Source organism: Lutra lutra, chromosome 6 (assembly GCF_902655055.1).
Source record: "Lutra lutra chromosome 6, mLutLut1.2, whole genome shotgun sequence".
Classification (NCBI taxonomy): Eukaryota; Metazoa; Chordata; class Mammalia; order Carnivora; family Mustelidae; genus Lutra; species Lutra lutra.
Genome location: NC_062283.1, coordinates 107,979,330 through 107,995,350, shown reverse-complemented (window position 1 = coordinate 107,995,350; position 16,021 = coordinate 107,979,330). Strand labels below are relative to the sequence as shown.

Here is a 16,021-nt window from a genome sequence, read left to right as displayed (position 1 = left end):
GGACATTAACATGAGAAACAATGGTCTACATGTCATGTGCCCACTCCTTCCATAGATCTATCTACATGTCTCTCTATCCAGATTTCCTTGTCGTTGTTTTTTTTTTTTAAGATTTTATTTATTTATTTGAGAGAGAGAGACAGAGAGAGCATGAGCAGGGGAGAGTTGCGGAGGGAGAGGGAGAAGCAGGCTCCCCTTGAGCAGGGATCCCAATGTGGAGATCAAGCCCAGGACCCTGAGATCATGACCTGAACCCAAGGCAGACACTTAAGCCACTGAGCCACCCACGTGCCCCATCTCTGTTTTTTTGTTTGTTTGTTTATCTTGCTTTATCAAGTCCCTGACCAAAAACCCAAGCCATTAGTCACTATCCAGTATTCTATGTATATCTCCACCTTAGGTCACTTCCAGTTACAGATAAAGTAATTGAAGGATTCTCTTCCCACTGGGAGGATTTCCTTTCACCACACTCTTTTAGGGATACCTCTGAGTGTGGCAGTAGGTGACAACAGTTTATTTATGGCTGCCATCAATATGCCACTCTAATCCACATATGAATAAGGCCAGAGTATTTTTCTCTTTCATCTGTTGGCACAGATATTTCTAGCCATCATCAAATCTGCTGGGTCACATAACCCAAGCTTCCAGCAAGCTAGTACAACTGCTTGCACATGCAACAAACCTTTCTATTGCTCTGGGTAATTTTCAAGTCCAATAAATGGGTTGGTGCAGTATTCTCCAGTACAGTATATGCTGTCTCTAAAATACAAATAAGCCGACTGAGCATTATACCTCCTTTTTTTAAAGATTTTATTTATTTATTTGATGGACACAAAGAGAGGGAGAGGGGGAGAGAAAGAGAGTGCTCAAGCAGGAGGAGTGACAGGCAGAGGGAGGGAGAGGAGCCAGACAAGGAGCCTGATGAAGGGCTCGATCCCAGGACCCTGGGATTGTGACCTGAGCCAAAGACAGATGCTTAGCCAACTGAGCCACCCAGGCACCCCACTATACCTCTTTCTTAGTGGTAGATTCTGATGTATATTAATTTATTCTTTACCTTTATCTTTTTGATCTCACATGTCCCAAACCTACTCTTTGGGACCAATATGACAGTATCATAAAATTTTGTGAGCTTTATCTTCTACTTTGTGGTTTGGATGTGCCTAGGTAAGATAACCTAGAATAATTTTCACTTCCTGCTCACCAACTACAATTGGTATGCTGCCATCAGTATAATAAACCATCATGATATTCTGTGAAATGTCAAGACAAATCCTCCAGATTACATTCTGATAGAGTACAGGATAGTTAGTTCAGCCAGTGGGGGAAACAGTGCATGTGAACTACTGTCCTACCCAGGTGCATGCCAACTGCTTTCAAGCTTTTTTTCTGAAGAGAATTTAAAAGACCATATTTGCCAGATAAGTAATGGCATACTGAGTGCTGTGAACTGGGTTGATCTCTTTCAGTTAAGCAAATATATCTGACATGACAGCTGAAATCGATGCCAGTACTTGCTTAAGTTACCTGTAGTCCACTGTCATGGAAGAGCCATCTGGTTTTCTGTAAAAGCCAAAAAGTTTGAAGAGGGATATGCAGGGTTTACTTCCCCTGCATCCTTTAAGTCTTTAAGTGGTGACACTAATCCCTGCCATTCCTCCCAGGAAGTGCTATTATTTTTGATTTGCTCACTTGGATGGGGGTGGGGTATTTTCAGGGGCTTCCACTTGGTTCTTCCTACCACAATGGTTCCACAGATCAGGGAACCAACACAAGAGTTAGTGAGTTCTTCCAGTTATAAAGTACACTTGGATATGTTATATATCTCATTCATTTGGGGAGTGGGGATACAATCACAGGGAAGGCCACAGACCCACTGCACCCTTGTGAAACATACTTGGGCTAGAACTCTAATTTTTATCTGGCCTCCATATTCCCCCACTCTAACTGGAAGACCCTTATGGGATTTCAGTTTCCCTGACACCAGGGTCAAACTCCTTATCCAGCAGTCCTTGAAAAGTTGAGGATCCTTCTTTCAAAATTTGTGTAAAAAGTGGATCGTGCCCCCTGTCCATTCCAATCCTCTCCACATACAGAAACAACTATGAATTAGTTAAAAGGTCTCAGTTTTAAACCATGCTGACTAGTTTTAATACATAGAAATTGCAAAAGTGCTTGCTTTGGCAGCACACATATTAGAAATTGTGAAAACATTACGGAATCTAAAATTTGTCTAAGGTGATAAGAAAAGGGATAGAGGTATTTAACAGAGTACTGTTTTAAAAAGTGATCATTAAAAATAAAATAACTGCATGTTTATATTCCAACAAGTTGAGATGGCTCAGAAAACTGGTTATGGTTCAACCTGTTGGGTGATTTTCTCGAGCTACATAGCAAAGCTGGCTGTTGAAAGTATTTGCAGAAGGCTTTTGGAAGAATGAAAGAATAGAAGCTGGGTAAGAAAGGAGGTGAAAACCAGTCTTGAATTCCGGTTCAGCCACTATGACTTCAAGCAAGTCACTTAGCCTCTCTGCTTCAGTTTTCTCATCTATAAAATGAGGACGACAACTTCATAGAGACTGTGTCCATCTTTTTACATGGATTCCTTCAGACTGACTACTGCTTCTCTTCTCTTCATCAACCCTTGCTACCTTCTACTTACCCTTTAGATGGTTTAGGTTTCAATTTAGACTTTGTTTCCTCTAGGAAGCCTTCGCTAACCTCCTGGGTGGCGGTGGGGTGGTGAGAGTACCTCTAACATTTTCTAAGCACACCCCATTTCTATCATAGCTGTTGTCATACAGAATTGCAATTGCAATTGTCTGATCATTTGTCTATCGGCTCCATTAGACCAAAGACTCTATTAGGTCAGGCATTATGATCATTTTGTTCATTTAGCACATATTAGAAACCAAAACCATAAGCTAAATTGAATTGACTTGCAGAGTGTAAGGATTAAGAGGAAATCATTCATGTGAAGCACCTATCAACCTATGTGTTCAATAAATAGTAGCTTTAAAAAAAAAAAAAAAACCTCCATTATTCAGATCTTTATCTGAGGGCACAGCTCCTGGCATGGATACATTTGTATCACAATAACACTTGCTGAATGAAAAATTTAGGCTGGTGATAATGAAGTCCTTTCAACTGTTGTTCATTTTACTTTTACTACCGTAAATGCTGTCCTCTGAAACTGAAACGTGTGTGTGCTAGAGGAAGAAAGCGCAAAAATAAAAAAAATCCAAGAAAATAATTGTAAGATACCACCACAGACGGGGAGTAAGTGAGGGGTAGAGGGAAACCAAAGAGATGCTCAGAGAGGAGTATCGGGTTGGGGGTGTGTATGTGTATTTTCAATTTTTTGCCCACTAGATGGTGGAACTGAGCCTCTATCTTCATAACAGAATTCTGTCTCACCGAGCTGAGTTTCTCTCACAACGCCTTCTCAGGGGTTTGCACGTGGAAGAAGCCAATAAAATAATTTTTCCAAAATTTCCGCTTAGAAAGCGGAGCCAAAACCACAAGAGAAAGTTAGGAAGAGAAAAGACGAGACGTGCGGAAATACAAGGACTAGGGGAGCTAAACTACATTTCCCGGGAAGCCACGGGCTGGGCCTACAACACCCAGCATGCCTGCGTGGCCGCCCTCGAGACCCGCTCACTCAATCCACTTTTCCACGGAGCGCGGAGAAAGCTGCGGAGTCTCTGTTGGTGCAGTAGCGACGGCTCTTACGCTCCAAATTATTCGGAGCCGCGGTAATCGCCACCTTCTCGTAGAGGAGAAAAGACAACAAACTTGGTCCCGTGGGGTCCACATGCCACGTGACCAGTCCCGGTCATGTGATCCGGGAGCGCGGCCGCTGAAGTATGTTACCCTGGTAACTGTTGGCTCCCGCAGACCTTCGGGATAGCGCGGAATTCAGAGACTGAGGTAGGTGAAGCTTCCCACTCGGTTGGCCACGACGGAGACTGTCCTCAGACCCACTCCCCAGGGCGTTAGTGTTCCGGGTCACTCCCGTCCTCCGCCCACACTCCATTCAAGTGCGTCTTTGTCTTTCCGCCACTCTGAAACCCGCGCTTCCTGGAGCCGAGACCCCGTCAAGTGGAGCCCATAGATGGGATCCGTCTCCGATCTAGAACTTGGGGCTAAGACCTTAACTGCGCACACCCTGAACTGATCAGAAATGCTAAAGAGGCGGGGAGGTGTTATTCTGCAGGTTGGGGAAAATACCGTCCGTGAGGGGTCTCCACACACACAGCCCCTCGCATCGCCTCTGGAAATTGAAGCTGCGGTTTGAGTCGCCTCAAGGTGGTATGGCCCAGAAGCTGGGACAGACCTAAAGTTGTTTGGGTTCGTTAGAGGGATGGGGAGAGCTTTGCGTTACAAGTCACTTACGCATAGTTTTGTTAACTTTCCCTCGCCTAAAGGAACATAATTCGTTTTAATTTGTATACTCCATTAATTTTATTTTAGTTAGATTTTGAATCTTAATGAATTGCATTTTGTCTCTATCCAGAAACAGTCTATTTTGCAAAGTATTAACAGGGACTGATAACTGGACCGAATGATAGGGCAGCGCGAACTCTGTCCTGTGCTTTGGGGGAAAAAAATGGCCTTTTGGACTTGCTAATATATAATTTTTGAAAGATTCCTTGAGAGGACCTGATTGTTTCAGGGACATTAAATAACATACACCCCATAGGCTTAGGAAATACCGTGGAGGCCACCCTTCAAGACTTGGATGTTAACAATGAGAATGTAATTCTGGACCCTAAGTACAGTGCAAACTGTGAAAGCTGCTTTTCCAAAGCAGTTTTATTCATGAATTTAGAATCTTTTGTCAAGGTTATTGGTCAATAATTGTGCACATAAACTAAATCATAAGAGAAATGTCTGAGGTTTAAGGCTGGTTGCTGTTATGAGGTGATGTGAATTTCCTCAAAGCATATTTATTTCTCGTTATTTAGTGTTTCCAATGTTATAAATACTTTGGAATGTTTACTTTCATAAGTGAAGATTCTTGATTATGGCTCATTATTCCAAAGAAGAGCTGGATGAAGAGTTTGAACAATTCATGAAAGAGGTAAGTTTATCTTTTTAAAAGCTATGTTGTAAATTTGTGTCACAAGAAAGTCCTTTTTCAATTATCTCTTTCACTTCTTATACGTAGTCCACTATTTTACTAGCAAAAGGTGTTTATTTGGGAATGACAGAAGAATTGCAATTCAGAACATGCAGGCTGTAGTAAAACTATAGGCAAGTCCTGAGACCAAAGGAAAAGAATCATTACTTTACAGAGAAAATGAGGAGACAAGTTGGGAGGGGCTTCTTTAAAGGAAAGTGTGTTGTAAAGAGAGTTCAGGGTGGTCACTGTTTCTCATTGGCGGAGTTGTGGTATTTTCTTATTGGCTAAGCTAGTTGCTTAGCTTGGAGAAATTCATTCTTCCCCCTGCTGGAAAATGCAAGGTCCCACCTGTTACTGGGTTCTGCAATTGACATGAGTTTGATAGATAGGTAATGAGAGCTCCCCCTTCTGGCCACCTCTTTGTATTTTAAATGTAGTTCCTTTCATTTTGTTTTCACATTTCTGTTTTGATCCAAATCTTTCCTCAGAAGCATTGCTGACCAAGAGTTGGGTCATCTGTGTCTCAGTGCCAGGAAACAGCTTTCCTGGATGTCAGATCCCATGTCAGAAAGTGTATTGCAGTTAGAACCCATTTTGAACCATGTTTGAGTAACAAAGAAGCTTATAGGCATTTCCCTTCCAAAGTCTAAATCTTGAAGTGTTGGTGATCATCTTGAAGTGTTGAGCTAGCATCAGCTTGACAAGCAACAGATGCAAAACTTGAAAATTATTATACAAGAAAAGTAAAAGCAGCATGACAATTCCAAATTGTATGATGGTTCTAACCATGACCCTGGCCTGAAGAAAGTCAACTGAACAAAAGACCATTGAAAGTCATGCGAAATTTGTTGTAGTCAATGTGCTTGTCCCTTAATTTTGTGCAGTTGAGTTTCTACTTTCCAAAAGAGTTTATCTATGTGCAGTAAGTGGTGTCTGCTATCACACAGAGGCAGGCAGAGCTATGCGATTGTCCAAAACTATTTCAGCCAGCAAGTTGGGTTGCTATTGCTTTGGCTGTAAAATTGAACCAGCTCTTCTAGCTGTGTCTGTTAGTACTTACTCTGAAGGGAGAAAGGCTCTCTCTGTGGAGGCAAAGCTGGAGTTGTGTATGCCTTCTGGAGGTTCTTGTTTAAGATGCTTATGAAGGTTTAGTGAGGTAGACCAGTAGAAAGCTGCTAGTTTGTTATGAAACAAAAGTAGAAGAGTCAGTACAGCAAGAGCACATTGACCTTTTATCCTTCAGCCATCAAGGCGATGAATTAAATGCCTAAGCACAGGGGCCATTACCAAAACCTCCATGTACAGCAGTGTAGCCAGGAGCTAGACACAGGGCTCCCTTATTAGTATTTATGAACCCATTTGTCGGTACAGAGGCATTACCATTATTCAGCCAAGGCTCAAATACCATGTTTCAACATACTGAAAGTCTTCTAAATATATGGGTATGGCAGCCTGCTTACAAATCGTCCAACTTATATCAGCTCTTCCACAGTGTGTTTTACGCACGTATTCAAAAGATCTCATTTCTCCCACCTAGGGTTGGGTTGAATTGAGGCAGGGAACAAGTATGTGTGGATTTAATATTCTAACTTTATAAAACAACAGTTTAGGCATGCAGCGGCAATCGGGCATCCAGCAAAATTACTGGTAGGGTGAACTAAGGGATCACTATTGCTCTGGACAGACTGAGGTTTCTGGTGGCAGATCCCACAGTCAGAGAGATTCCCCCTTTTGCAGCAGCTGCTAAGTACAGTAAGAGCTTTATCTGTCATGGAAGAGAAACAAACAATAAGCCTGGTCCAGTCATTTTGGGAAAGTGGTCTTTATCAGATGTCTGCTTTCATTCCTAGAAACCACCAGGTCACCAGTTAGTGTGAAGGTCCCATCTGGGTTAGTGCTTTCTTTAGATGTGACGTGTGAGTCCAGGAGTGTGTTTCTTGAAATGTGGTGGCACGAGGGTTGGTAAACTACCTGGTAGGGCCCCTCCCACAAGACTGAAGAGAGAACTTTTTTTTTTTTAAGATTTTATTTATTTGTCAGAGAGAGAGAGAGAGATTACAAGTAGGCCAAGAGGCAGGCAGAAGCAGAGGGAGAAGCAGGTTCCCTGCAGAGCAAGGAGCCCGATGTGGGACTCGATCCCAGGACGCTGGGATCATGACCTAAGCTGAAGGCAGCGACCCAACCAACTGAGCCACCCAGGCGTCCCTGAAGAGAGAACTTTTTGAAGTGTGTTTTGTAGTAGACAAAGTCTCTGGGTTGCAAGATGGGATGCTTATGGCCTTTGTCTCCCGGAAGAGTGCTATGAAAATCTACTAAAGCATGGTTGTTCTCAACAGAAGCAATGAGGCCTTTATAATACCAGAGTAGATCTCCTTTTATCAGCTATGGATCATATGAGGCAGGAGCCAGGTGCAGCTGGCGCCCTGTGAGTGTCTCAAAGCATGTAAGAATTAATGAGTTACAGTGGGGGGTGGATCTCAGATTTAGAAGGACCCAGTCGTGTGCTCACTTGGGCAGCTCATTACTAGCAGGACCCAATTTTGGCCAGGCTTTTGGCCCTGTTACTTGAGGGGTCTCCACAAATTTTGCCAGTTGAGTCTTAATGGTGCGTTTGTTGTGACTAGCCGTGAGGATTGAAGGTGGTAAGCACAGCGATAGTGCTATAGAACTGGCCAAACAGCATAGACCTTATTTGTGAACTTGACCGTTCACTGATCGCTGTGAAGTTTGTGAAGTTCGAGAGGGCTTCCTCAGGCTGGAATAATCTTTCCTAATAGGATTTTAGCTACAGGTAAGGCCGTACCCTATCTGTAGGGGAAGTTTCAGATCAGTGAGAAAACAAACCAAGACGAAAAGATATCCACAAGGCAGAGAGCTGAATAAATCCATTTGCCAAACTTCGAATGGTCCATTAGGCAATTTAAAATGCCAGGAGGTGGTGTGGATGGGTTTTAGACCCGAATTGTATTTTAGACAGGTGGGGCAAGCAAAGTAGGCACTTTTGTGGGCTTATTAATATTTCTCTACCAGCATTGATTAAGGCTGTCATCCTATTGGTAGAGCAATAATTAATGTATGTGTGGTGGTTAATAATGAGATTTTTGAGACTCTGGCAGGACTGGATTATTATTTGTCTCAAGGTGGAGTTCTCTCTTCTTATCAAACCAACAATTATTTGATTTCCAATATTGTTTTTCCCTCTCTGGGGCCAATTATTGGACATTTTTTGTCAGTTTTTCTAGATTATCATTTGAGGCAATATCCCTTTGGACCATGACAGAGGTTTGGTTATTGGTTCCTTTAAGAGCAGCGTTTTTAATGGAAACATCAACATGGTAGTTTCCTTTGGCCTCCAGGAAGTCAAGTCTGGAATGCACAGGGGTCTTAATAATAGCCAGGACAGTTGGAAAAAGTTTGACATCTAGTAAATTGTGTACATAAGTCATTTGTAATTTTATTCCCATTAGAAGTAAGGAAACCTTGCTGTTTCCATAACATTCCAAAGTCATGAGCTGCCCAAAGGGCATACTGACTGTCAGTATAGATGTTTGCAGTTTTACCCTTGGCAAAGGTACACGACCGAGCACGAGCATATAATTCAGCTTGTGGAGTCAAAGTAGCCAAAGGGAAAGGTGCTGCCTGGATGATTTCAAAAGGAGTTTGCAATTGCATACCCAAAACAGTACCATTTTTGTCCTTTAAATAAGACTCATCAGTACACTGACAAATCTGCATTGGTTAGAGTTATCTGTAAATCGTCATGGGCAGGCTGGTTCAAGGGAATCCCATTATTATTTCTTTAGTGGTCTTATCCGAAAGGGCAGTAGCAGGAATGGATCTGAGGCAGGGGGCTGTCCTTGTGCCATAGGGTCCAGCTGTTGGCTGTACTATCCTGTGGGTCGATAACAGTTTCCTGATTTTTGGGTGAGTTCTCCAAGGGTATTGCCTTCCTTTTCATATAAAGAAAGGAAAAAGAGGAGCTATTTTCTTTAAGGCCCCAAAGGCTATGTCATCCTGATCTTCCCAAGTAATAGGGTCAGGTTTGTTGGGCGATACAAAAGAAGTTTGGAGTCCAGTTTTTGACTGCAGTCCCCTACCCTCAGAAAACCTTGTAATTGGCACTTAGTTTTAGGTTTGGGGATATTCAACATACCACAAAGCCCAACTGTATCTAAATGAACCCCTTTTCTGGGGTGCCTGGGTGGCTCAGTCAGTTGAGCAACTCTTGATCTTGGCTCAGGTCTTGATCTCGGGGTTGTGGTACAAGCCCTGCATTGGGGTCAATGCTAGGTGTGGGGCCTACTTAAAAAATAAATAAATGTGTGAACAAACAAACCTGCATTCCAAGATCAGATGCCTTAAATATTGAACCTGAGTTTGAGCAAACTGCAATTTTTCCCTGGAAACTTTATGTCTCTTTAAGGCAAAAAGTTTTAACAGCTACATGCTGTCCTCCTGGGAAGAGGCTTGGGAAAGGGAGGAGAGAAGCAAGTCATCTACATATTTTAACAAGCATGGTAGGGCCTCCAAAAAACTTTATATCATCTAAGTCAGCTTTTAGGGTTTGGAAGAAGTAAGACTCTTAGTAAAACCCTGGGGACATTACTTTCAAATGTTTTGTTTTCTTTCCCAAGTTAAGCAAAAAAGATACTGGCTAGCCTTATCAACTGGAAAACTAAGGAATGTACCACAAAGATCAGTAACAGTGAAAACCTTGCTTTCAGTAGGAGTAAAAGCTGGTAGCGTATTGAGGTTAGGAACAAGAGTGTGCCAAAAGATAACGTTACTTATTGCTGATAAGTCCTGGACAAACTTCCATCCTCAGCTACTGGGTTTTCTTACAGGTGAAATAGGGGAGTTACAAGGACTCGTGCAGGTGATAATGAGTCCCTGAGCCTTATCATCTTCTATTATGGGCTTGATGCCTTGAAGGGCTTCTTTATAGGGTATTAATTAATTCTAGTGAGATATTTTGAGGGGTCTATTTGAATCTTAGTAGGAGGTGCTTTGTGTATTCTGCCAAAAATCAGTTGAGGATTTTATCCATAAGGAGGATGGTAACTGATCCAACAAGGACAGATGGTTAGTGTCCTTAGAATTAGCTCCAGTACTGTCAGAGACAGAGCAAGTAAGAGATGTTGAAGGATCACTTGGTTGCTATTTTGGTTGCTTCTATCAAATTCTAGAATTACTTCCCCCTTTTTGAAAAAAGAAATTCAGCGTGTTATTTTTCTAAGAAATCTCAGCCCAGTAAGTGAATTGGGTGAAAGAATTAAGGAAAAAGGGTGAATATCTTTTAAAGGGCCTAAACAAAAGGGGGTAGATGTAGAGACTGGAACCTCACTGTTTGAACGGTTTTGCTTCTCTAAGGCAGGAGCTGCTTTATAGTGGTGGCATTGCACAGTGAGAGTGTCACTCCAGTGGTGGTGAGGACAGACAGAAATTCATTCCCAATCTGGAGGGTTATTTCTGTAACCCGACTGAGAGAAAGACTTGGGACAAGCCCCTGTAGTTCCTCAGAGCCCAGTCATTGGGGATTAGGAAAACATAGGAAAGATGGGTTAGAGCACTTAAGTTTATAAGTCTTTTTTCCAGTGTCCTGGTTTTTTGCAACAATGGCAGACATCCAGGAGGGTTTGGGGTTTGTTTAGGGGCCTCCATTTGTTGTAGATGAAAATTAAGGATTTTAGTGGTGTTACTTTTATTAGAGTCATCTAGGGTGTGAGCCAGCTGGGGTTCACTATATTAACTAAATCTGGGGCAGATATAGTTTCCCATTCCATCCCCGTCCTTTTAACTTGAAGGGAAAGATCTGGTTTAGCCAGTTATTGAACATGGGAGTAAAGGCTACTTGTGTGGATTTGACATCTAAAGGAAGACTGGAGTTTTTCTTAAAAATAATCTGAAGTCAGTTGTAATAATCATAAACAGGTTTATCAGGTTTTTGTGTGCGCAAGCCTGAAAGATCAGGCTTAGGAACAGATTTTGTCATTCTTTTGTGAAGACGTCTAGCGAGTGTTCAGCCTCCCGCCGAAAGTCAGAGATCTGTTTTCCTGAATCTCTTTCAGGACTTTTCTGTCAGACCGGTTTCATCCAGTGTTAGGCCTGGCCCTCCCCAACAAGCATCTGAACTAATTAATATAAAATCTGAGAAACCTTAGTCGATAAGTTTGAATAACTGTGCTAAATTCCTCAGCAAATCTATGAGGATTTATCTATGAGGATCCTCAATAACTTTGGGAAAGTTTTTGACTGTAGCCTGTAGTTCAGCTTTAGTCCAGGGAGTATGGATCCTTAGAGGGCTTAACTTTAAAGGGGCAGGTTCTGATGGGTTCTGAGGGAGGGAGAACAGAGAGAGGTTCGGAGAAGAAGGGACAATCAGAGAGGTTAGACTGAGGAGTGAAAGGGTAGGGAGAGGCTGGGGGTGGCGTTGTGGGGAAGTAGGAAGATGGCGGCCAGGGAGCGGCCTGATCCTGCTGTGTGTCCGGAGGGGAGGAATACCCAGAAGGGAGAGAGGACTCAGAAGCCCTTTTGACTTCTCGAAGTTGTTTGGTAGCCTCAGGTAATTTAGCAATGGTATTTTGCAGAGAGGCAATTTTGGAGTCCTAAATTTGTTTGGAAGCCTCCAAGTACCAGTTAAAACAGGCATTCCGTTCAGTTTGTTTAATTTTAGAGGTATGGTCTTCTAATTTGGTTTTGAGAAAAGTAAGTTTGAGGAGATCAGAAGCCCCCCATGGTGGTCATTGAAATTCTAAATTTAGCTAAGTTGGTCTACTTCATCAGCAGAGTGTATGAAGAAGGATCATAGTTTTTAAACATACAGCCCTTCAGGGTCCCAGGGGGAGGGCTGGCCTGAGAGAGTTTGAGATTAGGATCCTGTTAGTCAATACCAGAAGTTCAGAAAAACACATGAGTACTCACTGGAAGGAACAAAGGCTTCACAAAAATAGAAAGAATATATATAAAGCTTTTAAACAGATCCTGAATAAAGCCAAAGAACTCAAAACACAAAAAGAGCAGAGCTTGGATCCAGGAGAGACTTACCTTCAAACTGCAGGCTCAGAAAGCAGTGCACTCTCTGGGCTCGGTGGGTACAGGCACCTGCTCAACCACTGGCCTCAGAGTTTTTGGAGTCTTCCCTAGATCCTCTTCTGATCACCCAAGTAATGTCGACCTCAAAAAAACAGCCAGTTGTTTTACCATTTATTTGGGAATGGCAAAAGAATTGCAGTTTGGGACACGCAAGCTATGGCAAAACCCTAGGCAAGACCTGCGACCAAAGGAGAGGAACATTATTGTATAGAGAAAAGGAGGAGGTTAGGAGGGTCTTCTCTGAATGAAATTCTGTTGGAGGAAAGCAAGAGTTCAGGGTGGTAATGGTTTCTCATTGGTAGAGCTATTGCCGGGCATGAAGAAAAACCTTCCTTCCTCCTGCTGGGGTAGTAAAGTAGGCTTCTTCCTGTTGGAAAATGCAAGACACTCTTCTTTGTTGGAGTTTGCAGTTGATGACAAATTGATAGGGTATGAGAGCTCCCCTGCTGACCTCCCAGTTATATTTTAAATAGTGAGGTTTCTTGTATTCATTTTCACAAGTCCATCACCAAGCTCTGTCGACTCTTCCTACAGAATACATCTATCCTGTTCCAGAATACATCTCCCTGTTCACTGCTACCATCCTAGCCCAGGGCACCATCTTCTCTCCTGGGCTACATAACAGTTCCCACATACTGTCCCCCCATTCCTTCACCACACCGCAGCCATTGTGATCTGTACCATGAATCAGATTGCTCCTTTTTGTAAAACACTGTTGGATTCCTGTTACCAGTGGAATAAAATCCAGACTTCTTCCTATGGTTTACAAAGCCCTGGATGATTTTGCTCATGTCTTCCTCACTCACTTTTTACCTCACTTCCCCCTTATCTACTTATGCTACAATGGCCTCTTTTCTCCCTCAGACATGCCAAGCACATTTCACATAAGGAACTGTGCACGAGCTGTTCCTTCTGCCAAGAATTCTGTTCTCTGTTCGTCACCTGATCGTTAAAGATCTCATCTTAAATATCACTACCACAGAAAGGTGTTTTTTTTTTTTCTGTTTATTCAGTAAAAATGTAACCAGCAAATGACTTCTTTGTGTACCATGTATTTAATTCTCTGTGTAGCACTTGGCACCATTCATTATTTTCCCCGTGTAGGTCTGTTTTCTGCCTCCCATTGTAAGAATGTATGATTCGTGATGTGACAAGCTCTATGTTGATTAAGATACCTGCAGTACCTAATAGATGCTTAGTAAATACTTGTTGAATGAATAAATTAGAGGGTTGCACTATATCCTATGTATTTATGTAAATAGGCCTCACAGAGCCTATTTATATAGAGCGTTCAGGAGAGTCACATTTTAAACAATTATACTAACATTCTTGTTCATAAAGGGAGTTAGATGTATGATGTAGTAGAAAACCTCAGTTTCATTAACAGGGAAAAATAATGCTTACTTTGTAGGATTGTTGTAAGGATTTAAGAAAGCATCTAATGATTGTCTGAATGTAATAGACACTGAGGTAAAGAATTTCACTTCCCATTTGAAAACTGATTTTTTACATTTCAAATATGGGTACATTTTGAAAATAAATTTTATAGGAAGTATTTTCACTTTATATAAAAGATAAAAAGCAAGGACAGGCCAATTTTGTTTTTCTTCCACCCCTCGTTTACCTCCCCTTCAACACAATCCCTCCCTCCCACTCTTTCTCTCATATTCAGCCTCAACTCATAAAAGAATTTATCTCATGCTAGAGATTCGGATAAGGCAGCATCTTGTTTTTTTAAAATAATGAAAACCATGATTTTAGAGTCAGGCTAACTTCTTTAGTCATTTTCCTAAGTTATTTTTCAAATAATTTGTTCAATGATAAGGCTTACATATCTTACAATCTTACAAGGAGATTGGTGGGACAAGCTTTTTTTCCCCTAAAGCTTTATTGAGTTATCATACACCACACAATTCACCTATTTGAAGTGTATAATTCAGGGGTGCCTGGGTGGCTTAGTTGGTTAAGCATCTGACGTTTGATCTCAGTTCAGGTCTTGATCTCAGGTTCATGAGTTCAAACCCCATGTTGGGGGTGAGGGGGAAGGCCCAGCGTGGAGCCTACTTTAAAAAAAAAAAAAAAGTGAAGTGTAAAATTCAGTGGTTTTTAGTTTGTTCACAGCAATGCAACTATTACCATAATCACTTTGAGAACATTTTTATCATCCTCAAAAGAAACCCTGTACCCATTAGCAATTACCCTTTTCTCCAGCCTTCAGTGCCACTAATCTACTTTCTGTCTCTGAATATATGCTTATTATAGACAATTCATAAGCATGGAATCATACAATATATGGTCTTTTGTGACTGGTTTCTTCCATTCAACATATATTGAAACAAGGTTCATCCATGTGGTAGCATATATCAGTATTTAATTGCTTTTTATAACTGAATAGCATTCCATTGAATGGATTTACCACATTTTGTTTGTTTATCCACATATTAGTTGATGAATGTGTGAGTTCTTTTCACTTTTTGGCATTTATAAATAATGCTGCTATGAAATGTCATGTACAAGTTCTTGTGTGGATGTTTGCTTTCATTTCTATTGTGTGTATACCTAGTAGTGGAAATGGTGGGTCATATGATAACTCTGTGTTTAACCTTTAGAGGAATGGCCACTGGTTTCTAAAGTAGCTGTGCCATTTTCCATTCCCACCAGCTGTGTATTAGTATATTAGGATTCCAGTTTCTCCATATGCTCACCAGCACATTATTCTCTGGGGAACAGCTTTTGTGTTTTGTTTTTAATGATAGGAATCTGGAAAGCAGTGTGAAGATTATAAAAAGTGAAAATACCTACTACGTATTAGATAGTAGGGTGAGCATCTGCATTTCATTTTCTGACCTTTATCACAAGCTTGCAAGGTCAGTGGTACTATGACTTGATCAAGAAGGGGAATAAAAAGTATGCAAGCCTTTCCTAGACATTCTCTAGGGTCTAAGAAGAAATAATGATTGAGCAAAGTAACCTAGTGTGTGTTAAATATGCTAAGAAATAGCATATTTTTTTAACAGATGAGTAAACTGAAAAGAGAGGATAATTTTCCCTAAGCAACAGCTTAGTATATTTTGAAGTTAAAATTTGAACTCAGACCTGTCTGGCCCTAAAACCTAGATCCTGGGGCTTCAGAGGAATAGACTGAGTCTGAGGCAGATTGTCAGAATTTGGTAAACGGTGAGATATAGGGAGGAGATAGAAATGGAACATTTCAAGATGATGACCAAGTTTAGAGCCTTGAGTGGAAAGCGATGGAGCTAAAATTCAGATAAAGAATACTTTTCCTTCCCTTTACCCCTCTTCCTGCCTGATTGTCAGGTAGAACAATGAATTCTTTTTGAACATTTTAATAAAATTGACATTATCTTAAGTTATTGAGATAGAGTTGTACGGTTGGCAGGTGGAAATTTGTGCATAGTCATCTTGGAAGTTTAGAAGGGCATCCTGGTGACATTGTCCCAGTTGGGGAACTATGTAGTACAGTGGAAAGTAGACAGGTGTTCTCAGATCTGGGTTTGAATCCCAGGTCTTGTAACATTAACAGTAGCGGGTGGTCGGGCAAGTTTCTTAATCTCTCTGAGCTTGTTTCCCCATCAATACATCTTGATTGAGTTGCATAGAGACTGAGATAACCGGGGGGTTCATCCTGCTTTATAGCAGCTATGGAATAAATGTTGGTTTCTTCTCCAGGAAAAGTGTGTAGAGTGAGGATAAAATAGACAAGCACAGAGTCCTGGGGAAGTCTAGCGTAAAGAAATGGGCAAAAGAACCAAGACCTATTAAAACAGATGGGTAGGAAAGGCC

At 41.5% G+C, this 16,021-nt stretch overlaps 1 protein-coding gene across 4 annotated transcripts in view; it reads left to right on the top strand.

Annotated features, from left to right (window-relative positions):
* Positions 1-3,676: 3,676 nt before the first annotated feature.
* CEP162 (centrosomal protein 162) overlaps positions 3,677-16,021 on the top strand; it is a 103,225-nt gene continuing 90,880 nt past the window's right edge. For all 4 annotated transcript variants that reach the window (XM_047734066.1, XM_047734068.1, XM_047734065.1 and 1 more), the window contains exons 1-2: positions 3,677-3,930; positions 4,968-5,083. In XM_047734066.1, coding sequence (XP_047590022.1) covers positions 5,027-5,083 — 57 coding nt within the window. In that variant the 5' untranslated portion in view covers positions 3,677-3,930; positions 4,968-5,026. The remainder of the gene's footprint in view (positions 3,931-4,967; positions 5,084-16,021) is intronic.